We start from the raw sequence: 26,091 nt of genomic DNA, 5'->3' as shown, positions 1-26,091 counted from the left end.
TGCCCCTCCGACAGTGCAGCACTCCCTCAGTGCTGCCCCTCCGACAGTGCGGCGTTCCCTCAGCACTGCCCCTCACAGTGCAGCGTTCCCTTAGCACAGCCCCCAGACAATGCAGTGCTCCCTCAGTACTGCCCCTCCGACAATGCGCGTTCCCTCAGTACTGCCCCTCCGACAGTGCAGTGCTGCCTCAGTACTGACCCTCCGACAGTGCAGCACTCCCTCAGTACTGACCCTCCGACAGTGTAGTACTCCCTCAGCACTGCCCCTCCAAGTGCAGTGCTCCCTCATTACTGCTCCTCTGACAGTGCAGTGCTCCCTCAGCACAGCCCTCTGACAGTGCAGTGCTCCCTCAGTACTATCCCTCCTACAGTGCAGCGCTCCCTCAGTATTGATCCTCCGACAGTGCAGCGCTCCCTCAGTACTGTCCCTCCTACAGTGCAGCACTCCCTCAGTACTGATCCTCCGACAGTGTAGTACTCCCTCAGCACTGCCCCTCCGACAGTGCAGCACTCCCTCAGCACTGCCCCTCCTACAGTGCAGCGCTCCCTCAGTATTGATCCTCCGACAGTGCAGTGCTCCCTCAGTACAGTCCCTCCGACAATGCAGCGCTCCCTCAGTACTGCCCCTTCGACAGTGCAGTGCTCCCTCAGTATTGATCCTCCGACAGTGCAGTGCTCCCTCAGTACTGTCCCTCCAATAGTGCAGCGCTCCCTCAGTACTGTCCCTCCTACAGTGCAGCGCTCCCTCAGCATTGATCCTCCGACAGTGCAGTGCTCCCTCAGTATTGATCCTCCGACAGTGCAGCGCTCCCTCAGTACTGCCCCTCCGACAGTGCAGCACTCCCTCAGTACTGATCCTCCGACAGTGTAGTACTCCCTCAGCACTGCCCCTCCGACAGTGCAGCACTCCCTCAGTACTGATCCTCCTACAGTGCAGCGCTCCCTCAGCACTGCCCCTCCGACAGTGCAGTGCTCCCTCAGTACTGCCCCTCCGACAGTGCAGTGCTCCCTCAGTACTGCCCCTCCGACAGTGCAACGCTCCCTCAGTACTGCCCCTCCGACAGTGCAGCGCTCCCTCAGTACTGCCCCTCCGACAGTGCAGCACTCCCTCAGTACTGATCCTCCGACAGTGTAGTACTCCCTCAGCACTGCCCCTCCGACAGTGCAGCGCTCCCTCAGTATTGATCCTCCGACAGTGCTGCGCTCCCTCAGTACTGTCCCTCGACAGTGCAGCGCTCTCTCAGCATTGATCCTCCGACAGTGCTGCGCTCCCTCAGTATTGATCCTCATACTGAGCCGCATTCCCTCAACCTTGCACTGTGAGCACCAGCCTGGATAATATGCTCTCGAGTTGGGACAAGGGATTTGAATCCACAGCTTTCTGACACGAGACGAGAGAGTGTGTCCCACTGAGCCATGGATGGTAGGATTGTGGGGTTCACATGGATGAGGGAGGGTCAGCACTGCAGGACCTTCTCTTTGCTGGTGTAAGTTTTGGACCACAGATCACACACACATTACCCAAAGGGTCTTGGAAGTTGTAAGGCTTTTTATTGAGGAGCACCAGTCACAACGTGTGGTTAAGATAAATGTGGCAGACATACGACCCGTGACAGCTGAGCAGGTTCTAGGGCCCCGGAACAGAACGGACATTGAGGCCGAACGGTGGTCTCGGAACAGACCCCGCACTGGCGGAGGGCTCAGGCTGTCGCCAGCATGGGGGCCACCTCAGAGGTTTCAGCTTGACCAAGGCGTCAGGCCGAAGACCGCAGGAGGTCCACCTTGAGCAAACTCTCTCCTCCGTCTGCCTGTTTCTCTCTCTCTCTCTCAGTTGCCCATTTATTAAGAAAGAAAGACTTGCATTTATATAGCGCCTTTCACGACCACCGGACGTCTCAAAGCGCTTTACAGCCAACGAAGTGCTTTTGTGGCGTGTGGTCACTGTTGTAATGTGGGAAATACAGCAGCCAATTTCCTAGCAAGCTCCCACAGGCAGCAATGTGATAATGACCAGATAATCTGTTTTTTTTGTTATGTTGATTGAGGGATAAATATTGGCCAGGTTTAAATACCTTATTTCGATGGGCCAGTGCATACCTCGCATCAATCATTTTTTTACTCATTCAATTGTCCAATTACAGGGGAGCGGGTACCTATGAGGTCATTGTCTTCCTTATCTCTTTCTGAATGTCTTGTTGCCACTTCAAGAGACAGCTTATTTGTCTTTAAGACTCCTTGCTAAATCCTTTGTCACCATAGCTAGGCCTGTTTTTCTATCCTGATCTCGCAGCTCAGCTCTCTGTACAACTCTTTCCCCAGTCTGATTGGAATCCTTCTGTGTCCTCGGCTCGGGCAAACCGCTGAGCTGGGGAAACCTGTAACGGGCTATTATTTCTTCCAGTCCGCGATTTCCTATACTGGATCTCTTGTCAATTGCTCGCACCGTGTTCGCCTCATCCAGATCTAACCCGGACTTCTCCCACCCCGCCACCCCTCTCCCTCTCCCTCCCCTCTCCCCCTTCTCCTCCTGCAGCTGGGCTTCGTTGACCTGAACCTAGCGGAGTTTGCCGGCTCTGGTTCCACCGCCCGGTGCTGTATCCTGGAGGGATACGACACCAAGAACACGCGGCAGGACAACTCCATTCTGAAGGTACGCCTGGTGGGGGTGTAAAGTATGTGTCTGTGTGCATGCTCACAGGTTTGTGGAGCGGTTGGGTTGTGAATGGTTTAGCCAGTCATGTGATGTTCACAGGACTCAATAAAACCCCAGCCAGTTGGGTCTAGGGGATCCACGATGAGGTATGCGGTTGTGAGCCTGGGTGGATGAACTGGTAATGTGTCGTGTGATTGTTGAACCTTTGTTAATAAACCAACTAGTTCTTAATAGCAATGTGTTTCTATGAATTCTTAAGCAATGAACCCATGAAGCAAATACATTACAGGGAAGAAGGCAGCAAACCTTTGGGAACGTCAAACAGTGGGGGGACGGGGGAGAGAAAGCCCCATTTCTAAGGGGCCTGCGGGTCATGGCCACAATACTTACAGGGTCGTGAATAGTATCCAGCATTGGCTGTAGAGGAGAGGTGGAAAAGGTACAAGGCGGAGTGCCCTCTTGTGGCGTCTCACCATTCAGCTAGGCCGCACTTAATTTTCTTCAGTCAATCTTAGCCGGATTTTTGTAGCCATTAAGTTCTGCCAACTGGGACTCCTTCCATTTCAGGCAACTAGTGTCAGAACCAAATGCTCCCAGGGCAGGTACAGCACGGGTTAGATACAGAGTAAAGCTTACTCTACAGTGTCCCATCAAACACTCCCAGGGCAGGTACAGCACGGGTTAGATACAGAGTAAAGCTCGCTCTACACTGTCCCATCAAACACTCCCAGGGCAGGTACAGCACGGGTTAGATACAGAGTAAAGCTCACTCTACAGTGTCCCATCAAACACACCCAGGGCAGGTGCAGCATGGGTTAGATACAGTGTCCCATCAAACACTCCCAGGGCAGGTACAGCACGGGTTAGATACAGAGTAAAGCTCACTCTACACTGTTCCATCAAATACTCCCAAGGCAGGTACAGCACGGGTTAGATACAGAGTAAAGCTCCCTCTGCACTGTTCCATCAAACACTCCCAGGGCAGGTACAGCACGGGTTAGATACAGAGTAAAGCTCCCTCTACACTGTCCAATCAAACTCTCCCAGGGCAGGTACAGCACAGTTTAGTTACAGAGTAAAGCTCTTTCATAGTGCTCAACAAAAATATATTCCAGTGAAAAAGAAGGGCAGTAAGAGAAGGGATAACCAGCCATGGATAACCAAGGAAATAAAGGAGAGTATCAAATTAAAAACCAATGCGTATAAGGTGGCCAAGGTTAGTGGGAAACTAGAAGATTGGGAAAATTTTAAACGACAGCAAAGAATGACTAAGAAAGCAATAAAGAAAGGAAAGATAGATTACGAAAGTAAACTTGCGCAAAACATAAAAACAGATAGTAAAAGCTTTTACTGATATATAAAACAGAAAAGAGTGACTAAAGTAAATGTTGGTCACTTAGAAGATGAGAAGGGGGATTTAATAATGGGAAATGTGGAAATGGCTGAGACCTTAAACAATTATTTTGCTTCGGTCTTCACAGTGGAAGACACAAAAACCTTGCCAAAAATTGCTGGTCACGGGAATGTGGGAAGGGAGGACCTTGAGACAATCACTATCACTAGTGGGGTAGTGCTGGACAGGCTAATGGATCTCAAGGTAGACAAGTCCCCTGGTCCTGATGAAATGCATCCCAGGATATTAAAAGAGATGGCGGAAGTTATAGTAGTTATAGCATTAGTTATAATCTACCAAAATTCTCTGGACTCTGGGGAGGTACCAGCGGATTGGAAAGCAGCTAATGTAATGCCTCTGTTTAAAAAAAAGGGGACAGACAAAAGGCAGTTAACTATACGCTGGTTAGTTTAACATCTGTAGTGGGGAAAATGCTTGAAGCTATCATTAAGGAAGAAATAACGGGACATCTAGATAGGAATAGTGCAATCAAGCAGACGCAACATGGATTTATGAAAGGGAAATCATGTTTAACTAATTTACTGGAATTCTTTGAGGATATAACGAGCATGGTGGATTGTGGTGTATTTAGATTTCCAAAAGGCATTCGATAAGGTGCCACACAAAAGGTTACTGCAGAAGATAAAGGTACGCGGAGTCAGAGGAAATGTATTAGCTTGGATAGAGAATTGGCTGGCTAACAGAAAGCAGAGAGTCGGGATCAATGGGTCCTTTTCGGGTTGGAAATCGGTGGTTCGTGGTGTGCCACAGGGATCAGTGCTGGGACCACAACTGTTTACAATATACATAGATGACCTGGAAGAGGGGACAGAGTGTAGTGTAACAAAATTTGCAGATGACACAAAGATTAGTGGGAAAGCGGGTTGTGTAGAGGACACAGAGAGGCGGCAAAGAGATTTAGATAGGTTAAGCAAATGGGCTAAGGTTTGGCAGATGGAATATAATGTCAGAAAATGTGAGGTCATCCACCTTGGGAAAAAAGAACAGTAAAAGGGAATATTATTTGAATGGGGAGAAATTACAACATGCTGCGGTGCAGAGGGACCTGAGGGTCCTTGTGCATGAATCCCAAAAAGTTAGTTTGCAGGTGCAGCAGGTAATCAGGAAGGCGAATGGAATGTTGGCCTTCATTGCGAGAGGGATGGAGTACAAAAGCAGGGAGGTCCTACTGCAACTGTATAGGGTATTGGTGAGGCCGCACCTGGAGTACTGCATGCAGTTTTGGTCACCTTACTTAAGGAAGGATATACTAGCTTTAGAGGGGGTACAGAGACGATTCACTAGGCTGATTCCGGAGATGAGGGGGTTACCTTATGATGATAGATTGAGTAGACTGGGTCTTTACTCGTTGGAGTTCAGAAGGATGAGGGGTGATCTTATAGAAACATTTAAAATAATGAAAGGGATAGACAAGATAGAGGCAGAGAGGTTGTTTCCACTGGTCGGGGAGAACTAGGGGGCTCAGCCTCAAAATACAGGGGAGCCAATTTAAAACCGAGTTGAGAAGGAATTTCTTCTCCCAGAGGATTGTGAATCTGTGGAATTCTCTGCCCAGAGAAGCAGTTGAGGCTAGCTCATTGAATGTATTCAAATCACAGATAGATTTTTAACCAATAAGGGAATTAAGGGTTATGGGGAGCGGGCGGGTAAGTGGAGCTGAGTCCACGGCCAGATCAGCCATGATCTTGTTGAATGGCGGAGCAGGCTCGAGGGGCTAGATGGCCTACTCCTGTTCCTAATTCTTATGTTCTTATTTTCTACACTGTCCCATCAAACACTCCAAGAGCAGGTACAGCACGGGTTAGATACAGAGTAAAGCTCCCTCTACACTGTCCCATCAAACACTCCCAGGTCAGGTACAGCATGGGTTAGATACAGAGTAAAGCTCCCTCTGCACTATCCCATCAAACACTCCCAGGTCAGGTACAGCATGGGTTAGATACAGAATAAAGCTCCCTCTGCACTATCCTATCAAACACTCCCGTAAAGTAGGGTCGATATTCAGAGAGGGGGTATATTGATTGCTCGATTGTGCTGTAACGCACCAGGTTCCAGTGCATGATGGTGTTGAGCTCTACATTGCCCCCCTTGTAGAGAGAGTGGTAATGGAACCGGTTTCACCTCTGCCCTCTCGGTCGATAATTGTTGAATAGTGAGTGGGCTGTGGGCCAGCATTCACTGTGGAACATTTAATCTGCAGTTTCTGTAAAATTTGTTTTCATTTTGTTGGAATACTGAAATTGCCGATGATTGATTTTTTTTCTTTTCCCCATCTTTCTCTCTCTTCCCCTCTGTACTGCTGGCTTTCATTCCTTGTCTCTGTCCTATCTTCGCTGTCTCCCCAAAACTCTCTCGTCAATTGTGCCTCTCTCTTTTTCTTCCTCACTTTCTCCCTCACTCCCTCTCCGTATCTGTTTCACGGATGATGTTTCTGTGTCTGTTTTTCATTCACTTTGTTAACCGCCTCTGTGTCTCTCTACCTCTCACTTTCTGTTCTTCTGTTTCTTTGTCTTTGTGTCTTTCTGTGTGTGTGTCTCTGTTGCTGTCTGCCTGTCTCTGCTTCCTCTCTTTCTGCTTTTTGCTTGTGCTCTTCCTCTTTCTATCTCTCTGATTGCCCCTTTGTTTTTCTCTTTTTCTCTATCCCATTATCCTACTTCTCTATCTCTTTCTATCTCTTTTACACTCACTTTCTGTATCTTTCTCCTTTTTCCTGTTTCTTTCTCCCTCTCTCTTTCTATCTCTCTCATTTTTCCTGTTTCTCTCTCGCGATTGCTATCTCTTTCTCTCTCTTGATTGCTATCTCTTTCTCTCGCTCGATTGCTATCTCTCTCTCGATTTGTCTCATCCACTCTCTCGAATTCTATCTCTTTGTATTTCTTTTTCCATTTTCCTATTTCTTTCTGTCTATCTTTCTATCTCTGCCATTTTCTCTTTTTTTTCCCATCTCTCCTTTTTCCTATCTCTCTCTCTATCTATCTCCCTGCCCTTTCCTCTTTTCTCTTTTTCCTGTTTTATTTTGTTTTCTCATGCTCTCTGCCCTTTCCTGATGTTCTCTCCCTGCCTGTACATCCCAGGTCTCTATCAGTATGCAGTTGTTGCTGGGAGACCCATGCTTTAAAACGTGAGTACTGGCCTGTGGCTGTGTTATCGTCAATCCTGTGCCTATGTTCTATGAGCGCTTCTCCAACAGGAGAACCTTGACTGATGCTGTCCCTGCAAGTGAACTCTAATCACGAAGCCTAACCCTACTCCCGCACCCCTCTGTTCCATGCTCGGCCCAGTCTCCAGCTCTCTTTTTCCGCCCCCTCTGCTCTCATAGCCCATGATAGCCTCAGTTCCCATGTCCACAGGAACCAGAGGAGGCCATTTAGCCCCTTCAGTCTCTTCCGATATTCAATTAGATCATGGCTGACCCGCATCTTAAATCCACCTTGGTTCCGCAACCCTTAATACTCTTACCTAACACAAATCTATCGATGCAAAAGCAAAATACTGCAGAACATAAATCTATCCACCTCAGTTTGCAAATTTTCAATTGACACTATTTCGAAGAAGAGCAGGGGAGTTCTCCCCGGTGTCCTGGCCAATATTTATCCCTCAATCAACTTAACAAAAACAGATTATCTGGTCATTATCACATTGCTGTTTGTGGGAGCTTGCTGTGCACAAATTGGCTGCCGCGTTACCCACATTACAACAGTGACCGCACTTCAAAAGTACATCATTGCCTGTAAAGTGCTTTAAGATGACCTGTGGTCATGAAAGGCGCTATATAAATGCAAGTCTTTCTTTATAATTCAGTGCTGTTGATTGAGGGTTGAATATTGAACTAGGACACCCAGGGGAGAACTCCCCCTGATCTTCTGCGAAATAGTGCCCGCCGCAGGATCTTTTACGTCCACCTGTTCCGCAAAACCCGATCTAGCCACTTGTATCTTAACTCAAGGGCACTCCACACTCCCTGCAGTTGTTGGGACCTGTGACGGTCAAGGTGATTTCTTTAACTTTTGTTGCTGTTGTAGTACTGCAGCTTTGGCCAGCAGGGGGTGCTGTGGCTCTAGTTAAACAGAGGGAGGACAAATGCGCCACTCACAGGCAACATGGGGTATTGCATGGGGACTGCTGTTGGTTAATTGCAAAAACTGCCCAGGGTCTTTGCAAAGTCAGCCCTTTTAGTGCCAGCAGCATATTTTCACACTAATGATAGAGCAGCTACCTTACTGATTATTTTTCTTCTTGTCCCTTCTACCCTACGTAAACTAAAGGTATCCAAAACTCGGCTACCCGTGTCCTAACTCGCATCAAGTCCCGCTCACCCATCATCCCCTGTGCTCGCTGATCTACATTGGCTTCCGGTTAAGCAACGCCTCGATTTCAAAATTCTCATCCTTGTTTACAAATCCCTGCATGGTCTCACCCCTCCCTTTCTCTGTAATCTCCTCCTGCCCCACAAACCCCCCTCGAGATGTCTGCGCTCCTCTAATTCTGCCCTCTTGAGTATCCCTAATTATAATCGCTCCACCATTGGTGGCCGTGCCTTCTGTTGCCTGGGCTCCAAGCTCTGGAACTCCCTCCCTAAACCTCTCCACCTCTCTGTCTCTCGTTCCTCCTTCAAGACGCTCCTTAAAACCTACCTCTTTGACCAAGCCTTTGGTCACCTGTCTTAATTTCTACTTATGCAGCTCGGTGTCAAATTTTTATCGCATAATGTTCCTGTGAAATACCTTGGGGCGTTTCACTATGCTAAAGACGCTATAGAACTACAAGTTGTTGTTGTCTCCTCCAGGCCACCATCCAACACCAAGCTGATCACCACCATGGGCAGTGAGAACCCGTTGGAACCTGATTGCAAGGGAGATGCTGGGAAGGATAGTGAATATCTGGCTCCTCGCAGGCCAAACACGCTGAGGCTGCCCAAGTGTGGGTCAATGATCATGGGATTAGGTAAGCGATCCCACTGGTAGTTGGGTTAAATGCTGTCTTTCTCCCCTCTGGGTCTGGATGATGCAGTGGGTCAGGCACTGTCCTTTCCCCCTCTGGGTCTGGATGATGCAGTGGGTCAGGCACTGTCCTTTCCCCCTCTGGGACTGGGTGGTGCAGTGGGTCACACACTGTCCTTTCCCCCTCTGGAACTGGGTGGTGCAGTGGGTCACACAGTCTTTTCCCCCTCTGGGACTGGATGGTGCAGTGGGTCACACACTGTCCTTTCCCCCTCTGGGACTGGGTGGTGCAGTGGGTCACACACTGTCCTTTCCCACTCTGGGACTGGGTAGTGCAGTGGGTCACACACTGTCCTTTCCCCCTCTGGGACTGGGTGGTGCAGTGGGTCACACTGTCCTTTCCTCCTCTGGGACTGCATGGTGCAGTGGGTCACACACTGTCCTTTCCCCCTCTGGGACTGGGTGGTGCAGTGGGTCACACACTGTCCTTTCCCCCTCTGGGACTGGGTGGTGCAGTGGGTCACACACTGTCCTTTCCTCCTCTGGGACTGCGTGGTGCAGTGGGTCACACACTGTCCTTTCCCCTCTGGGACTGGGTGGTGCAGTGGGTCACACACTGTCCTTTCCCCCTCTGGGACTGGGTGGTGCAGTGGGTCACACACTGTCCTTTCCTCCTCTGGGACTGGGTGGTGCAGTGGGTCACACACTGTCTTTTCCCCCTCTGGGACTGGGTGGTGCAGTGGGTCACACACTGTCCTTTCCTCCTCTGGGACTGCATGGTGCAGTGGGTCACACACTGTCCTTTCCCCCTCTGGGACTGGGTGATGCAGTGGGTCACACACTGTCCTTTCCCCCTCTGGGACTGCGTGGTGCAGTGGGTTTGAAAGGTAACTGAGAATGATGGTGTGAATGTCCCTTCTGTCTACCGATTATAAGCATCCTGTTTTAAATTAGTTTGATCAGCTACAAACCCAATTTCCAGTGGACATGAAAACTGACTCTCGGTTGACAATAAATCACATTTTGAAATGAAAACACACGATGACTTGGTGTGGGGAATGGAAGATGGCGCGATAGTCGAATAGGGGACATTTTTCAGGAGCTGGTTCTGCGGGGGGGGGAGAGGCAAGGGGTTCAAACAGTGTCAACAGGCAAACCAACTGCTAGAAGTCTCGGTCGGGGGATGGATGAGCGGACAATGACAAGTACTGTGGATCAGTGACGGGGTGGGGGAGGGGAACAACACCTCCCAGCCCAGCCCTGACCTGTGACCTCAATCACGGAGAGGGTCAAGACCAGTCACACCATGGGAACACCGCACGGTTCATACTGTACGGGTTCGTCAGCATAGTGGTTATGTCACTGAACTAGCAATCCAGAGGCCTGCTCTAATTAGAAAGGAACATCGAAATCTACAGCGCAGAAGGAGGCCATTTTGGCCCATCTTGTCCGCGCCGGCCGACAAAGAGCCGTACGGCCCTCGGTCAGCAGCGCTGAAGGTTACATGTAAACCAATGAACAATGACGGACAGATAAAAAGCACCCAGCCCAACCAATCCGCCCCATACAACTGCGACACCCCTTGCACCGAAACATTCAACACTCCACCCCAACTGAAGCCATGTGATCTCCTCGGAGAGGCAAAAACCAGATAAAAAAATCAGGCCAATTGGGGAAAAAAAATCTAGGAAAATTCCTCTCCAGGCGATCGAAACTACTTCAGGAGATCACCCTGGCCGTATTCGATTCCCTGCAGTATTACCATCATATCATATTGATCCTCAGACGTGCGTTCGAATCCCACCACGGCAGTTGGGGGAATTTAAATTCAGTTAATTAAATAAATCTGAATAAAAAGCTAGAGTCAGTAATGGTGACCATGAAACTTGGTCTGGAAACCCATCTGGTTCACTGCTGTCCTTTCGGGAAGGAAATCTGCCATCCTTTCCTGGTCTGGCCTATACATGATTCCAGACCCACAGCAATGTTAACCGTCCCTCAGAAATGGCCTAGCGAGCTGATGAGTTGGACAAGGTGGCTCACCGCCTCCTTCGCGAGGGCAATTAGGGATGGGCAATAAATGCCGGCCTTGCCAGCGACGCCCACATCCTATGAATTAATAAATAAAAGGGGCAACAAGGGATTGGGTGTTCAATGCCAGCACTTCACAAGAATAAATAAAGCATTTTGGGAGGGGTAGCCAGAAAAAATGAGAGCTTTCACTATCAGACAAAAGCACTTTGCAGTCAATGAAATACTTTCGAGGTGTAGTCACTGTTGTAATGTGGGAAATGCAGCAGCTAATGGATCCCACTAAAAAGCAATGTAAAAGTGATGAGACAATTTTTTAAATGATGTTAGTTGAGGGATAAATATTGGCTCAGGACACCTCTCCGCTCTTCTTCGAAATAGTGCCGTGGGATCAAATAGTGCCGTGGGATCATTTACGTTCACCTGAGATGGGGCCTTGGTTTAACATGCCTTTCCGAGAAAGAGTGGATAGGAAGGACCTATTTCCCTCAGCAGAGGGGTCAATAACCAAGGGGGCATAAATTTAAAGTAGGTTTTAAAGGGGAGATTTCGTCACGCAGGAGGTGGTGGGGGTCTGGAACTCGCTGCCTGAAAGGGTGGTAGAGGCAGAAACCCTCACCACATTTAAAAAGTACTTGGATGTGCACTCGAAGTGCCGTAACCTACAGGGCTACGGAGCTGGAGCTGGAAAGTGGGATTAGGCTGGATAGCCTCTTTGTCGGCCAGCGTGGGCACGATGGGCCGAAATGGCCTCCTTCCGTGCGGTAGATTTCTATGATTTTATAAAGATGCCACTTCTGACAGTGCAGCGCTCCCTCAGCACTGCATTGCAATATCAGCCTAGATTTTTGTGCTCAGGTCTCTGGAGTGGGACTTGAACCCACAACCTTCTGACTCCGAGGCGAGAGTGATACCCACGGTGCCATGTATTTGCTCCCTGTTACTCACGCATTCCCCCTACCTGTGCTCCGTCAGGTGTCTGCGAGGATTCAGACGGCACCCCCACCACACCGGAGGAGATGGGCTGCGGCAGACGGACACGCAGCTCCACCTCCAGCTTCGGCAGCCAGCATTCCAAAGTCTCCGGTGAGTGCATCCCGGGGATCTCGGCGCGTCGGTGGAACAAAACAAATCGTCCTCCAATGGCGGGCAGAATGCTTGGAAAGGGGGAACAGGCTGGGAGGAGACCGAGAGGCGACCTGACAGAAGGCTGTAAGACTATGAAGGGGTTTAATTCCTGGGATGAGAGAGTTGTCCTTGAATGTATTTAAGGCGGAGATAGACAGATTTTTGAGCGATAGGGAAGTAAAAGGCTATGGGGAGCGGGCCGGGAAGTGGAGCTGAGTCCACGGCCAGATCAGCCATGATCTTTTTGAATGGCGGAGCAGGCTTGAGGGACCAAAAGGCCGTCTGCTCCTATTTCTTATGTTCTTATAAGCAATTGAGTGGAATGGGCCTAAACTCTCTAAAGTTTAGAAGAATGAGAGGTGATCTCATTGAAACATACAAGATTCTGGGGGGGATTGACAGGGTAGATGCTGAGAGGTTGTTTCCCCCTGGCTGGGGAGCCTAGAACTAGGGGGCACAGTCTCAGGATAAGGAGTAGGCCATTTAAGACAGAGATGAGGAGGAATTTCTTCACTCAGAGGGTGGTGAATCTTTGGAATTCTCTGCCCCAGAGGGCTGTGGAGACTGAGTCTCTGAATATATTCAAGGATGAGATAGATAGATTTTTGGAGTCTAGGCGAATCAAGGGATATGGAGATGGGGCGGGAAAGTGGAATTGAGGTCGATGACCAGCCATGATCTTATTGAATGGCGGAGCAGGCTCAAGGGGCCAGAGGGCCTACTCCTGCTCCTATTTCTTATGTTATACTCGTATGTTCTCAATCGGGCAGATTTAGAAAAGATGTTTCCACTTGTGGGGAGTTCAAAACCAGGGGCCATAAATATAAGGTTTTGATAGAGTAGATAGAGAGAGAATGTTTCCTCTTGAGGGAAAGAGCATAACTCAAGGCCATCAATATAAGATAGTCACCAAGAAATCCAATCGGGAACTCAAGAGAAACTTCTTTACCCAGGGAGTGGTGAGAATGTGGAACTCGCTACCACAGGGAGTGGTTGAAGCGAATCGTATGGATGCATGTAAGGGGAGACTAGATAAGGACATGAGAGTGAAAGGGATAGAAGGGTATGTGGATAGATGAAGTAGGGTGGGAGGAGGCTGGTTCTGGCATGGACCAGTTGGGCCCAATGGCCTGTTTCTGTGCTGTAAAAAAAACTCTGTGTAATTCCGTTATATTCCGCGTCATTCCATGCAATCCCTTGTGATGCAGGTTACAGCTCCGAGCACTCGCGCTGCGTCAGTCTCTCGGAGCCGACCCGAAGGCGAAAACTTTCGTCCAGCAGCAGCGGCCTGTCCTCGGGGCCCAACAGTGCTTTCGATATCGAGGGCGGAGCCAAGGACCCGACGTTCGAGAAGCCCCCTCGTCCCTTCAGACCCTCTGATCGATTCTCAAGGTAAGGAAGGGAGGGAGGAGTCGCAGGAGTCCCGCTGCCGTGAGATTGGAAAGAATGGAAGAATTGGCCTTGAAATAGTGCCTTTCATGACCTCAGGATGTCCCAAGGCGCTTTACAGCCAATGAATTACTTTTTAGAGTGCAGTCACTGTTGTAACGTAGCAAACGCAGCAGCCAATTACCGCACAGCAAGCTCACACAAACAGCCACGTGATAATGACCAGATAATCTGTTTTTGTTCTATTGATTTGAGGGATAAATATTGGCCCAGGACACCGGGGATAACTCCCCTGCTCTTGTTCGAAATATTGCCGTGGGATCTTTTACGTCCACCCGAAAGAGCAGACGGGGCCTCAGTTTAACGGCACCTCTGACAATGCAGCGCTCCCCCAGCCCGGCACTGGGAATATCAGCCTGGCTTATGCGTTCAGGTCTGCAGAGTGGGGTCTCTCACCCATGACCTTCTGGCTCACAGGCGAGGGTACTACCCACTGAGCCACAGCTTGATGGAGCAGCTTTTAAAAATGTATTTATTTGTTCATGGGATGTGAGCCAGGCCCATTCCGAATTGCCCTTGAGAAGGTGGTGGTGAGCTGCCTTCTTGAACCGCTGCAGTCCGAGTGGTGATTTTGCCATGGCGGTTTGGAACAACTGGGTGGATTGCTGGGCCATTTCAGAGTCAACCAGGTTGCTGTGGGTCTGGAGTCAAATACAGACCAGACCGGGTATGGGTGGCAGATTTCCTTCCTGAAAGAGTTCATGAGTGAACCAGTTGGGTTTTTTTTAATGACAATCTGGTAGCTTCATGGTTTATTTAATTAACTGAATTTAAACTTGCGTCCCTGGATCATTAGTCCAGCCCCCTGGATTACTACTGCAATGACATAACCACTATGCTCCCATAATCCCGACGTTGATATGTTGTAACTTACCCCGGCAGTTATTCTAGCTTGCTATCTGTGTGTGATTATAAGTGACGTAGGCCAGCTCGGCCTACTTAATGATCCGCATGTGCCTACCCTTGGACGCATTACAGGCGGAAGAACCGGGCTCTGGAGACCTACCCGTCGCGGGTCAACGACACCAGGGTGGACGCGGACGACATTGTGGAGAAGATTGTGCAAAGCCAGGACTTCACGGCCGGCAGCAACTCTGAGGGTAGGGCAACGCGCGCCAGCCAGTGGGGACCGCCCACCTCCTCACCGCGTGTAAAGTCCGAGGGTCCGGCTTTCCTGGCCTCACCAGCTGGAGGTCCGGTGAGGCGGGAATGTCCATCCACCTCGCCGGGAAGCAGTCGTGGGCCCCACCACCGCCGGCGTCCCTGGCACGCAGCTGCCGTTGAGTCGGGCAGCGGTGCCCGCCGTCAGAAAGAAAGGCTTGCATTTATACAGCGCCTGTCGCGTCCCACAGGACGTCTCGAAGCGCTTTACAGCCAGTGACGTACTTTCTGGAGTGCGGTTGTAATTTGGAAAATTACTTTTTGAAGTGCCGTCACTGCTGTAATGTGGGAAACGCGGCTGCCAATTTGCGCACAGCAAGATCCCACAAACTGCACTGCAACAATGACAAGATCGTTTCTTTTTTTGTTATGTTACATAAGAACATAAGAATTAGGAGCAGCAGTCGGCCATTCGGCCCCTCGAGCCTGCGCCGCCATTCAATAAGATCATGGCTGATCACTGAATATATTTAAGGTGGAGATCGACAGATTTCTGAACGATAGGGGAGTAAAGGGTTATGGGGAGCGGGCAGGGAAGTGGAGCTGAGTCCATGATCGGATCAGTCATGATCTTATTGAATGGCGGAGCAGGCTCGAGGGGCCAAATGGCCGACTCCTGCTCCTATTTCTTATGTTCTGATGAGCTTCTACCTCAACTCCACTTGCCTGCACTATCCCCAGATCCCTTGATTCCCATAATAATCAAAAATCGATCAATCTCTATCTTGAATATATTCAAAGTTGATTGACCTCAAGCAGACGGGACCTCGGTTTAGCCTCGCATTCAAAAGACGGCACCTCCGACAGTGCGGCACTCCCTCAGCACTGCACTGGAGTGTCAGCCTAGATTTTTGTGCTCAAGTCCCTGGAGTGGGACTGGAACCCACAATTCAGGCGAGGATGCTACTCACTGAGCCATGGCTGACTCTGTTGGGGGGGGGGGGATGTGCAGTGGGACCACAGGTTGGGTTTCTGAGTGATGCTTCATGCTCCCGACCCCTCCACTTCAGGCTAAATCCGACAATGGGATGGAGACACATCAGAACAGGTTCCTGCTCTAAATTCTGGAACGCGTGTCTGGATTGCACACCCGATACAATCCTTGCTCCCCTTCCCCAACCCCCAAACATCGCCCCACCCACCCCCCCCCGCGGCTTGCCCGAGGCCCAGGAATTCAAGGCCCTTATTATTCAGATTTATTATTCAGGTGTGTTACACGGGAGCTTTGTGTTGCCTGTCGGAGCAGTGGGTTAAACGGCAGGGGGGTGGGTGGGATTCGCTGTGGGGAGTGGGCTATGCTGTAACGGAGTGGGCTATGCTGCAGATGGAAGGTTAAGCAGCAGGGATTGGGAAGTGCGACAGCTAATGGGTTATGTAGTGGGTTAGGGTACAGGGGGCGGGTTAGGGTACGGGAGAAGGTTAGGGTACAGGGGGAGGGTTAGGGTACAGGGGGCAGATACAGGGGACAGATTAGGGTACGGGAGAAGGTTAGGGTACAGGGGTCAGGTTAGGATACGGGGGAGGGTTAGGGTACGGGGGAGGGTTAGGGTACGGGGGAGGAGGCTAGGGTACGGGGGAGGGGGCTAGGGTACGGGGGTCGGGGAGGGGGTTGGGGTACGGGGAGGGGGTTGAGGTAGGGGGGGAGGGTTGGGGTAGGGGGGGAGGGTTGGGGTACGGGGGAGGGTTGGGGTACGGGGGGGAGGGTTGGGGTACGGGGGTGGGTTGGGGTACAGGGGGCAGGTTGGGGTACAGGGGGCAGGTTGGGGTACGGAGGGGCAGGTTGGGGTACGGAGGGGCAGGTTGGGGTACGGAGGGGCAGGTTGGGGTACGGAGGGGCAGGTTGGGGTACGGAGGGGGAGTTTGGGGTACGGAGGGGGAGTTTGGGGTACGGAGGGGGAGTTTGGGGTACGGGGGAGTTTGGGGTACGGGGGGGGAGTTTGGGTACGGGGGGAGGGGTTGTGGTACGGGGGGAAGTTTGGGGTACATGGGGGAGTTTGGGGTACAGGGGGCAGGTTGGGGTACAGGGGGCAGGTTGGGGTACAAGGGGGGGGGGGAGTTTGGGGTACGGGGGGGGGGGGAGTTTGGGGTACGGGGTGGAAGTTTGGGGTACGGGGGGGTTTGGGGGTACGTGGGGGGAGTTTGGTTGGGGTACAGGGGGCAGGTTGGGGTACAGGGGGCAGGTTGGGGTAATAGGGGGCAGGTTGGGGTACAGGGGGGCAGGTTGGGGTACAGGGGGGCAGGTTGGGGTACAGGGGGAGGTTGGGGTACGGGGGGAGGTTGGGGTACGGGGGAGTTTGGGGTACGGGGGAGTTTGGGGTACGGGGGGAGGTTGGGGTACAGGGGGCAGGTTGGGGTACAGGGGGCAGGTTGTGGTACAGGGGGCAGGTTGGGGTACAGGGGGCAGGTTGGGGTAATAGGGGGCAGGTTGGGGTAATAGGGGGCAGGTTGGGGTAATAGGGGGCAGGTTGGGGTACAGGGGGACAGGTTGGGGTACAGGGGGAGAGGTTGGGGTACAGGGTGCAGGTTGGGGTACAGGGGGCAAGTTGGGGTACAGGGGGTAGGTTGGGGTACAGGGGGTAGGTTGGGGTACGGGGGAGTTTGGGGGTACAGGGGGCAGGTTGGGGTACAGGGGCAGGTTGGCGTAATAGGGGGCAGGTTGGGGTACAGGGGGGGAGGTTGGGATACAGGGGGCAGGTTGGGGTACAGGGATTGGGTTGCCTGGTGCTGTGAGTGGAGGCTGCAGGGACTGTACTCTGACTATGTGTAATACTGACTGGGGTCCCTGTTGTGTTGCAGAGAGTGGATTGCAGCTGTTCGTGGGGCCCGATGGGTCCACATTGTTTGGGGGTGTGCAGCTCAACAACAGGTATGAGATTCCATCCCAGCGGCCCAATCCATGGGCTCCAATCCCTCACCTCAAGTAGGTGCCTGAGGGTGACCGCATCACTCACAAAGCAGTTGGCCTCGGAGTAAACTCCTGTCACACGGGATGGCCAGAGTTATCCGTTGTGGGAATGTTGTGTTTAGGCAGGAAGGTATCCGGCCTTCTCCAAAGCTGCAGTTCTCCCTGCCCCTCCAGTGCCTGTGTTTATTCATTCTCTCTCTCTCTCTTTTCTCTATCACTCTGTCTTTTCCCTCTCTTTCTACCTTCTTCCTGACACCTCCTTTCTCCCTCCCCTCTCCTCTCTCTGTTCCCACTCGATCTTTCTCTCGCTCTCGCTCTCTCCTCTCTTTCTACCCTATCTCTCCTCTGTCACCCTCACTCTCCCTTTCTACTCTCTCTCCTCTGTCACCCTCTCTCTCTCCCTGCCCTCTCCTCCCTCTCACTTTCTATCCTATCTCTCCTGTCACCCTCACTCTCTCTCTCCCTTTCTACTCTCTCTCTCCTCTGTCACCCTCTCTCTCTATCTCTCCCTCTCACTTCTCTCCTCTCTCTTTCTATCCTATCTCTCCTCTGTCACCCTCACTCTCTCTCCCTGCCCTCTCCTCCCCTCCCCCTCTCTCTCTCCCTGCCCTCTCTCTCTCCCTTTCGACCCTCTCTCCCCCTGCCCTCTCCTTTTTCTCCTCTCTCTTTCTACCCTCTCTCCTCTGAAGCCCTCTCCCTATTCACTCTCTCTTCTAACTCTCTCTATCTCTCCTCTCTCTCTGCTTTCGCTCTTTTCATTCTCTCTCTCCCCTCTCCTCTCTGTCTCTCTCTCCTCGTGCTCTCGCTTTCTCTCTCTCTGTCTGTCTCCTCTCTTTCTCCCTCAGTGACATAATCCGAAAACAGTGTCATAGGACCATAAGAAATAGGAACAGGAGTAGGCCATACGGCCTCTCGAGCCTGCTCCGCCATTCAATAAGATCATGGCTGATCCGATCATGGACTCAGCTCCACTTCCCTGCCCACTCCCCATAACCCTTATTCCTTTATCGGTTAAGAAACTGTCTATTTCTGTCTTAAATATAATCAATGTCCCAGCTTCCACAGCTCTCTGAGGCAGCGAATTCCACAGATCCACAACCCTCAGAGAAGAAATTCCTCCTCATCTCAGTTTTAAATGAGCGGCCCCTTATTCTAAGATCGTGCCCTCTAGTTCTAGTCTCTCCTACGGGTGGAAACATCCTCTCTGCATCCACCTTGTCAAGCACCCTCATAACCTTATATGTTTCGATAAGATCACCTCTCGTTCTTCTGAATTCCAATGAGTAGAGGCCCAACCTCCTTTCCACATATCAGATTCCACATGTACACTGACGACCGCCAGCTTGATCTCACCATCACTTCTCTCGACCCCTCCACGGTCACTGGGTTGTCACACTGCTTCTCCCACATCCAGTTCTGGATGAGCACAAAATTAACGCCAAAGAAATATTGGGAAGACCAAAGCCATTGTCTTCGGTCCCCGCCACAAACGGTGTTCCCTAGCCACTGACTCCATCTCTCTCCCTAGCATCTATCTGAGGCTGACCAAGACTGTTCGCAACCTAGGTGTCATATTTACCCTGAAATCAGATTCCGACCCCATATCCTCTCTACCAACAAAACCGATTTTGTCCAGATCCGTAATATCTCCGCTCCTTCCTCAGCTCATCTGCTGCTGAAAACGCCCATCCGTGCCTTTGTTACCTGGCCTATTCCAAAGCTCTCCTGGATGGCCTCCCATCTTCCACCCTCCATAAAGTTAAGCTCATCCAAAACTTTGCTGCCTGTATCCTAACTCGCACCAAGTCCCGTTCACCCATCACCCTCTGTGCTCGCTGACCTACATTGGCTCCCGGTTAAACAACACGTCGATTTTTAAATCCTCATCCTTGTTTACAAATCCCCCCCATGGCCTCGCCCCTCCCTATCTCTGTAATCTCCGCCAGGCCCACAACCCCCCCGAGATGTCTGCGCTCCTCTAATTCTGCCCTCTTAAGTATCCCTGATTATAATCGCTCAACCATCGGTGGCCGTGCCTTCAGCTGCCTGGGCCCTAAGCTCTGGAACTCCCTCCCTAAACCTCTCAGCCTCTCTACCTCTCTTTCCTCCTTGAAGACTCTCCTTAAAACCTATCTCTTTGACCAAGCTTTTGGTCACCTGCCCGAATATCTTCTTATGTGGCTCGGTGCCAAATTGTAGTCTGATGACACTCCTGTGAAGCACCTTGGGACATTTTACTGTGTGACAGACTCTATGTAAATACAAGTTGTTATTGTTGAGGATGTGTGTTTGGGTGTGTGTGTGTGTGAGTGTGTGGTTTTGGGTATGTGTGTGTGTGTGTGTGTGTAGTTTTGGGTATGTGTGTGTGTGTGTGTGTGTGTGCATGTGCATGACTGTGAGTGTGTGTGCGCATATATGTGTTTGGGTGTGTGTGTGTGGTTTTGGATATGTGTGTGTGTGCGCATCTATGTGTTTGGGTGTGTGTGTGGGTTTGGGTATGTGTGTGTGTGCGTGCATTTATGGGTATGTGTGTGTGTGTGTGGTTTTGGGTATGTGTGGTTTTGGGTATGTGTGTGTATATGTGGTTGTGTGTGTGTGTGTGTATGTACATGTCTGGGTGTGTGTGTGTGTGTGAGCATATATGTGTTTGGGTGTGTGTGTGGGTTTAGGTATGTGTGTGTGTGCATTTCTGGGTATGTGTGTGTGTGGTTTTGGGTATATGTGAGTGTGTGCATGTGTGTTTGGGTGTGTGTGTGGGTTTGGGCATGTGTGTGTGTGCATTTATGGGTATGTGTGTGTGTGGTTTTGGGTATGTGTGTGTATGTGGGGGGGGGGATGTGTGTGTGTGTTGGGTATGTGTGTGTGTGTGGGTTTGGGTCTGTGTGTTTATGTGCATATATTGTGTGTGTGTGGGAGTGTGTGCATATGTGAGTGTGTGTATGTGCATGTCTGGGTGTGTGTGTGTGAGCATATTTGTGTTTGGGTGTGTGTGTGGGGGTTTAGGTATGCGTGTGTGTTTGCATACATGTGTGTGTGTGGGTTTGGGTATGTATGAGTGTGTGCATGTGTGTGTGTGTGGGTTTGGATATGTGTTTGGGTGTGTGTGGGTTTGGGTATGCGTGTGTGTGTGCGTGCATTTATGTGTGTGTGTGTGTTTGGGTATGTATGTGTGTGTGTGGGTTTGGGTATGTGTGTGTATATGTGCATATGTGGTTGTGTGTGTGTGTGGGAGTGTGTGCATATGTGGGTGTGTGTGAGTGTGTGTATGTGCATGTCTGGGTGTGTGTGTGTAAGCATATTTGTGTTTGGGTGTGTGTGTGTGGGGGTTTAGGTATGCGCGAGTGTGTGCATATGTGTGTGTGGGTTTGGATATGTGTGTTTGGGTGTGTGTGTGTGCATATGTGTGTTTGGTTGTGTGTATGTGCATATGTGGGTGTGTGTGTGTGTTTGGATGTCTGTAGGTTTGGGTATGTGTGTGCGTATATGGATTTGGGTATGTGTGCATGCATATGTGGGTATGTGTGTTTGTGTGGGGGGGGGCTTTGGTTATGTGTGTGGGGGAGGGGCTTTGGTTATGTGTGTGTGTGGGGGGGGGGGTTGGGTATGTATGTGTGTGTGTGTTTGGGTATGTGTGTATGGGTATGTGTGTGTATATGTGCATTTGTGGTTGTGTGTGTGTGGGAGTGTGTGCATATATGGGTTTGTGTATGTGAGTGTGTGTATATGCATATGTGAGTGTGTGTATATGCATATGTGAGTGTGTGTGTGTGCATACGTGGGTGTGTGTGTGTATATGTGGGTGTGGGTATTTCATTGTTGCTCTTGATTTGTCCTCGCAGGTGGTCTGTGAGCGACTACAAGCCGGTGGTGATCGGGGGCCGCTGAGGCGGCGCGCCAGCGCGGGATTGGGCTGTGCCCTCGTCGGCGGGCTCCGCGAGAAGCTCCGGTCGCCGCGTGGCGGGCGTGTCGCCTGATCGGGGGTGCGGAACGGCGATTGGACGGACGACGAGCCTGTGAGGAGTTGTGGACGACCACTGTGCGATGGACCGGAAGGACTCACTCGGGGGAAGGAGGGGGGGCGGGGGGGGATTGGGAAGTACCGTGACGCAAACAAAATGGGTCGTTCCAGGCCGCAGAGCACTTTAACCCTTTCTGGGACTGCAGGGATCGGGACGATGGGAGCTGGAATCCTCTCTCGGTCCACATGCGTGCGGGCGCATCCCAGGGTCTCTGCGCACCGCACCTGGGCGGCAGTTTCCCAAGGGAGCCAAGGTGGGTGCCAGGGCATGGGTAGGGTGTCTACAATTGGCTTCAGTGGGCTAGGCAAGCTGGGGGATGGAAGAGTCAGGGTTCGAAGGTCGATCGATTTCATAGAACGATACAGCACGCACATTCAGCCCATCACGCCTATGTCGGCTCTTGGTGGAGCTATCATAAGAACATAAGAAGTAGGAGCAGGCCATTCGGCCCCTTGAGCCTGCTCCGCCATTCAATGAGATCATGGCTGATCTTCTACCTCAACTCCACTTTCCTGCACTATCCCCATAATCCCTTGATTCCCTTAGTATCCAAATATCTATCGATCTCTGTCTTGAATATACTCAACGACTGAGCCTCCACAGTCCTCTGGAGTAGAGAATTTCAAAGATTCCCCACCCTCTGAGTGAAAAAATTTCTCCTCATCTCAGTCCTAAATGGCTGACCCCCTTATTCTGAGACTGTGACCCCTGGTTCTAGACTCCCCAGCCCAGGGAAACATCCTCTCAGCATCTACCCTGTCAAGCCCTGTAAGAATTTTGTACGTTTCAATGAGATCACCTCTCATTCTTCTAAACTCTAAAGAATATAGGCCCGGTCTCCTCAATCTCTCCTCATAGGACAATCCCCCCCATCCCAGGAATCAGTCTGGTGAACCTTCCAATTAGTCCCGCTCACATACCATCCCCACTGCCCCCCTCTGCCTTTTCCACCGTGAATTATTTCCCCATTCCAATTCTTCACAACTTGCTGCAAACCAATGGACAGGAGGCAAAGCAAAACAGATTCCCCCCCCCCCTCCAACTCGCCCCCCACAAAAGGGGAATTTAATTCACAGCAGCACGTCCAACTTTCATGATCTATTGTTAAAACTGGGCCAACAATTGGACAATGCCACTGACATGGAGCACAAGGCGGTCGTCCTAGCAACTATTATTTTTTCTTATTCGTTCAGGGGATGTGGGCGTCGCTGGCAAGGCCCAGCATTTATTGTCCATCCATAACTGCCCCTCGAGAAGGCGATAGTGGTGCCGCCTTTTTGAATACAACCGCGTGGCTTGCTAGGCCATTTCAGAGGGGTAATTAAGAATCAACCACATTTGCTGTAGGGTCTGGAGTCACATGTCGGCCAGACCGGGTAAGGGCGGCAGATTTCCTTCCCCCTGAAGGACATGAGTGAACCAGATGGGTTTTGATTTTCTTACAAGCGGGCAGCTATATGATCCATCTGATACGAATAAAAAGCCTGTTCACTGGACTCTACTTTAGACAGTAGTGTTCACGGAGAAGGACTGACTGGTTGCTTTCCTTCACTGTGGCTATGCAACGGAAAACACGTGTGGGGGGGGATGGGGAGGGGCAAGGGGCGCATCTGAGGCCGGGCACGAGGCCTGTTTGAGGTAGGCCCCAATAGCCTGCCCACGCTCACTGTCTGGGCACTGACCTCTTTGGCCCAGGTCCCTATTGGAGGTTGGCACCAGACAAGGAGTCGACAACTTCAGGAGGGCAGGGGGGGGGAAAAGAGTAAAAAAAATCATGGATGAAAATCCGGATGGAGGAAGACTTAAAGATTCCAGTGTGAAACGACTGTAAATGAGCACTTGTACTGCACACAGAGGGTGGAGAGTTGAGATGTATATTTAACGCAACGTGATGTCGGAGGATTCAGATCTTAATATATTTTGATACTGAACACAAGTGTGTGGATTGTCGATTCATTTTAGATCGTAAGGAATGTCTCGGAGGAATGCAAGAAGCCTCCGTTTGTGTGGGGAAAGTAGTTTGAGGCAGGACAAGCGGAAGTTTGGATGTTTCAGGCAACGTGAATGATGTTAAACAGTCCAACTCGTGCACCAATCTCGGCAACAGGCCATGAACAGATCTGCTGCTGCGGTGGTTCCCAGAACTTCCGCCTCATTCCCCACACTTCCGTCAGTTGCCAATGTGGCAGCAATCAGGAGTCAGGAAGCAGGCATACGTTCAGGAAGCACTCTGGCCTCTGAGTCGCAAGACTGTGGATTCAAGTCGCACTCCAAGAACTTGAGCACGTAAATCTAGGCTGACACTCCGGTGCAGTGCTGAGCGAGTGCTGCACTGTCGGAGGTGCCGTCTTCCTGATGAGACGTTAAAGCGAGGCCCCGTCTGCTCTCTCAGCTGGATGTAAAAGTTCCCAGGGCACTATTTTGAAGAAGAGCAGGGGAGTTATCCCCGGTGTCCTGGGGGCCAATATTTATCCCTCAAGCAACATCACCAAAAAAACAGATGGTCCAGTCATTATCACATTGCTGTTTGTGGCAGCTTGTGGCAGCGGCAATTGACTGCCACGTTTCCCACATTACAACAGTGGCCACACTTCAAAAAAAGTACTTAATTTGGTTGTGGGACATCTAGCGGTCATGAGCGATGCTACATAAATGCAAGTCATTGTGTGTCTATTTGACTGGGGGGGGGCCTCGCAGCCCAGCCCAGCCCAATCCTGGTCCTCATTCGATGCCCACCTGGCCTGCATTTCCCAGCGAGGGGGGGTGGGGGGAGTGGAGGGGGTCACTCGGCAGCGAGCAGGAGAGGAATCCATGGGCTGATTACCCCACCTTAACGTAGGAACGGGAGGAGGCCGCACAGCCCTTCGAGCCTGCTCCACCATTCAAAGAGATTGTGGCTGATCTGCTGCCTGCATCCGGTCGCCCGCCTTGGCTCCGTGTACCCTTAACGCCCTTGGGCAGCAAAAATCTATTGAACTGTGATGTGATCTGAAATCCCCCAGCTCCGCACAGACCAAGAATGGAAACTATTGGTCTGCCTGGCTCAGTTTTATATTGCGCCGTGAATGTACCAAACGGTGGAGCACTTGAATCGTGTCCCCCTGATGCGCTTTGTGTAAGAATATAAGACATCGGTGACCAGCAGGAAGAGCAGTGTAAGGAAGGTAGTGCAGAGGTCCCCTGCAGTCATATGTTCATGAATGGATCTGCTACTGCAGTGATTCCCAGAATTTCCACCGGAGAGAACTCCCCCTTGCTCTTAAATAGCGGCCGTGGGATCTTTTACATCCACCTGAAGCGGGGCAGGTGGGGTCTCGGTTTAACGTCCCAGCCGAAAGGCGGAACCTCCGCCAGTGCAGCACTCCCTCGGCACTGCACTGGGAGTGTCGGTCTAGATTTTGCGCTCGAGTCTCTGGAGCGGGACTTGAACCCACAACCTTCTGACTCAGAGGCCAGACTGCCTCCTGAATGTTAGCACGGCTTGCCGACTCCTGATCGCTGCCAAGTGGCTCCTGATGGAAGCGTCGGGAAGGAGGAGGAAATTCTGGGAATCACTTCGGCAGCAGATCCGTTCGTGAGCATACGATGGGAGCCTGCTCCACCAGTCAACCAGATTGCTTTGTTAACCAATAAGGGAATAAAGGGTTAATGGGAGCGGGCAGGGAAGTGGTGCTGAGTCTATGATCGGATCAGCCAAGATCGTAGGCGGAGCAGGCTCGAGAGGCCGTATGGCCTACTCCTGCTCCTATTTCTTATGTTCTTATGTTATCATGGCTGAAATTTGATGCCCAGCTCCACTTTTCCGCCCTATCCCCAACTCCCTTGGGCTATTTTAGTTGCCAAAAACACAGAATTCTGTTGTACGTCTGTAAAACAATGAGCGAAAACTCCCCACCTGGGCTCTGGGCTCGCCACACTCCTTTTAAGGTTGCCAAAAATCTACAGGGAATATTTCAACATAATTTACGATGGGAATTTTAAAGCTTTCTTTATCAAGCTGCCTAAAATAAGTACAAAATGTTTCAATCCACTGAGCTGAATATTAATGCCCTGAGGCAACAATGTCAGGAAACACAAGCATTACGAAAGCACAACCGTGACAAGTAATTTCCTGAAAATGTTGGGTAAACACGCAGTCAGTAAATAGCGAAGACATTCGTCTCATCAGTCTGACCCCAGATTGACACCCAGTCCCAGAGGGGGAATGGACAGTGTGTAACCCACTGCACCACCCAGTCCCAGAGGGGGAAAGGACAGTGTGTGACCCACTGCACCACCCAGTCCCAGAGGGGGAAAGGACAGTGTGTGACCCACTGCACCACCAGTCCAGAGGGGGATAGGACAGTGTCTGACCCCAGATTGACACCCAGTCCCAGAGGGGGAAAGGACAGT

At 51.1% G+C, this 26,091-nt stretch overlaps 1 protein-coding gene across 1 annotated transcript in view; it reads left to right on the top strand.

The window, feature by feature from the left end:
- The window catches only part of LOC139229742 (early estrogen-induced gene 1 protein-like), a 58,070-nt gene extending 34,445 nt beyond the window's left edge, over positions 1-23,625 (top strand). Inside the window, exons 4-11 of the mRNA XM_070861287.1 lie at positions 2,533-2,649; positions 7,141-7,187; positions 8,853-9,010; positions 12,013-12,123; positions 13,374-13,557; positions 14,593-14,714; positions 17,572-17,641; positions 21,520-23,625. Of these exons, the coding sequence (XP_070717388.1) occupies positions 2,533-2,649; positions 7,141-7,187; positions 8,853-9,010; positions 12,013-12,123; positions 13,374-13,557; positions 14,593-14,714; positions 17,572-17,641; positions 21,520-21,565 (855 nt within the window). The 3' untranslated portion in view covers positions 21,566-23,625. The remainder of the gene's footprint in view (positions 1-2,532; positions 2,650-7,140; positions 7,188-8,852; positions 9,011-12,012; positions 12,124-13,373; positions 13,558-14,592; positions 14,715-17,571; positions 17,642-21,519) is intronic.
- The last annotated feature ends 2,466 nt before the right edge of the window (positions 23,626-26,091 follow it).

This window comes from Pristiophorus japonicus, chromosome 19, assembly GCF_044704955.1.
Source record: "Pristiophorus japonicus isolate sPriJap1 chromosome 19, sPriJap1.hap1, whole genome shotgun sequence".
Lineage (NCBI taxonomy): Eukaryota > Metazoa > Chordata > Chondrichthyes > Pristiophoridae > Pristiophorus > Pristiophorus japonicus.
The sequence above is the reverse complement of the archived record's forward strand: the minus strand, read 5'-3'. Positions and strand labels throughout refer to the sequence as shown.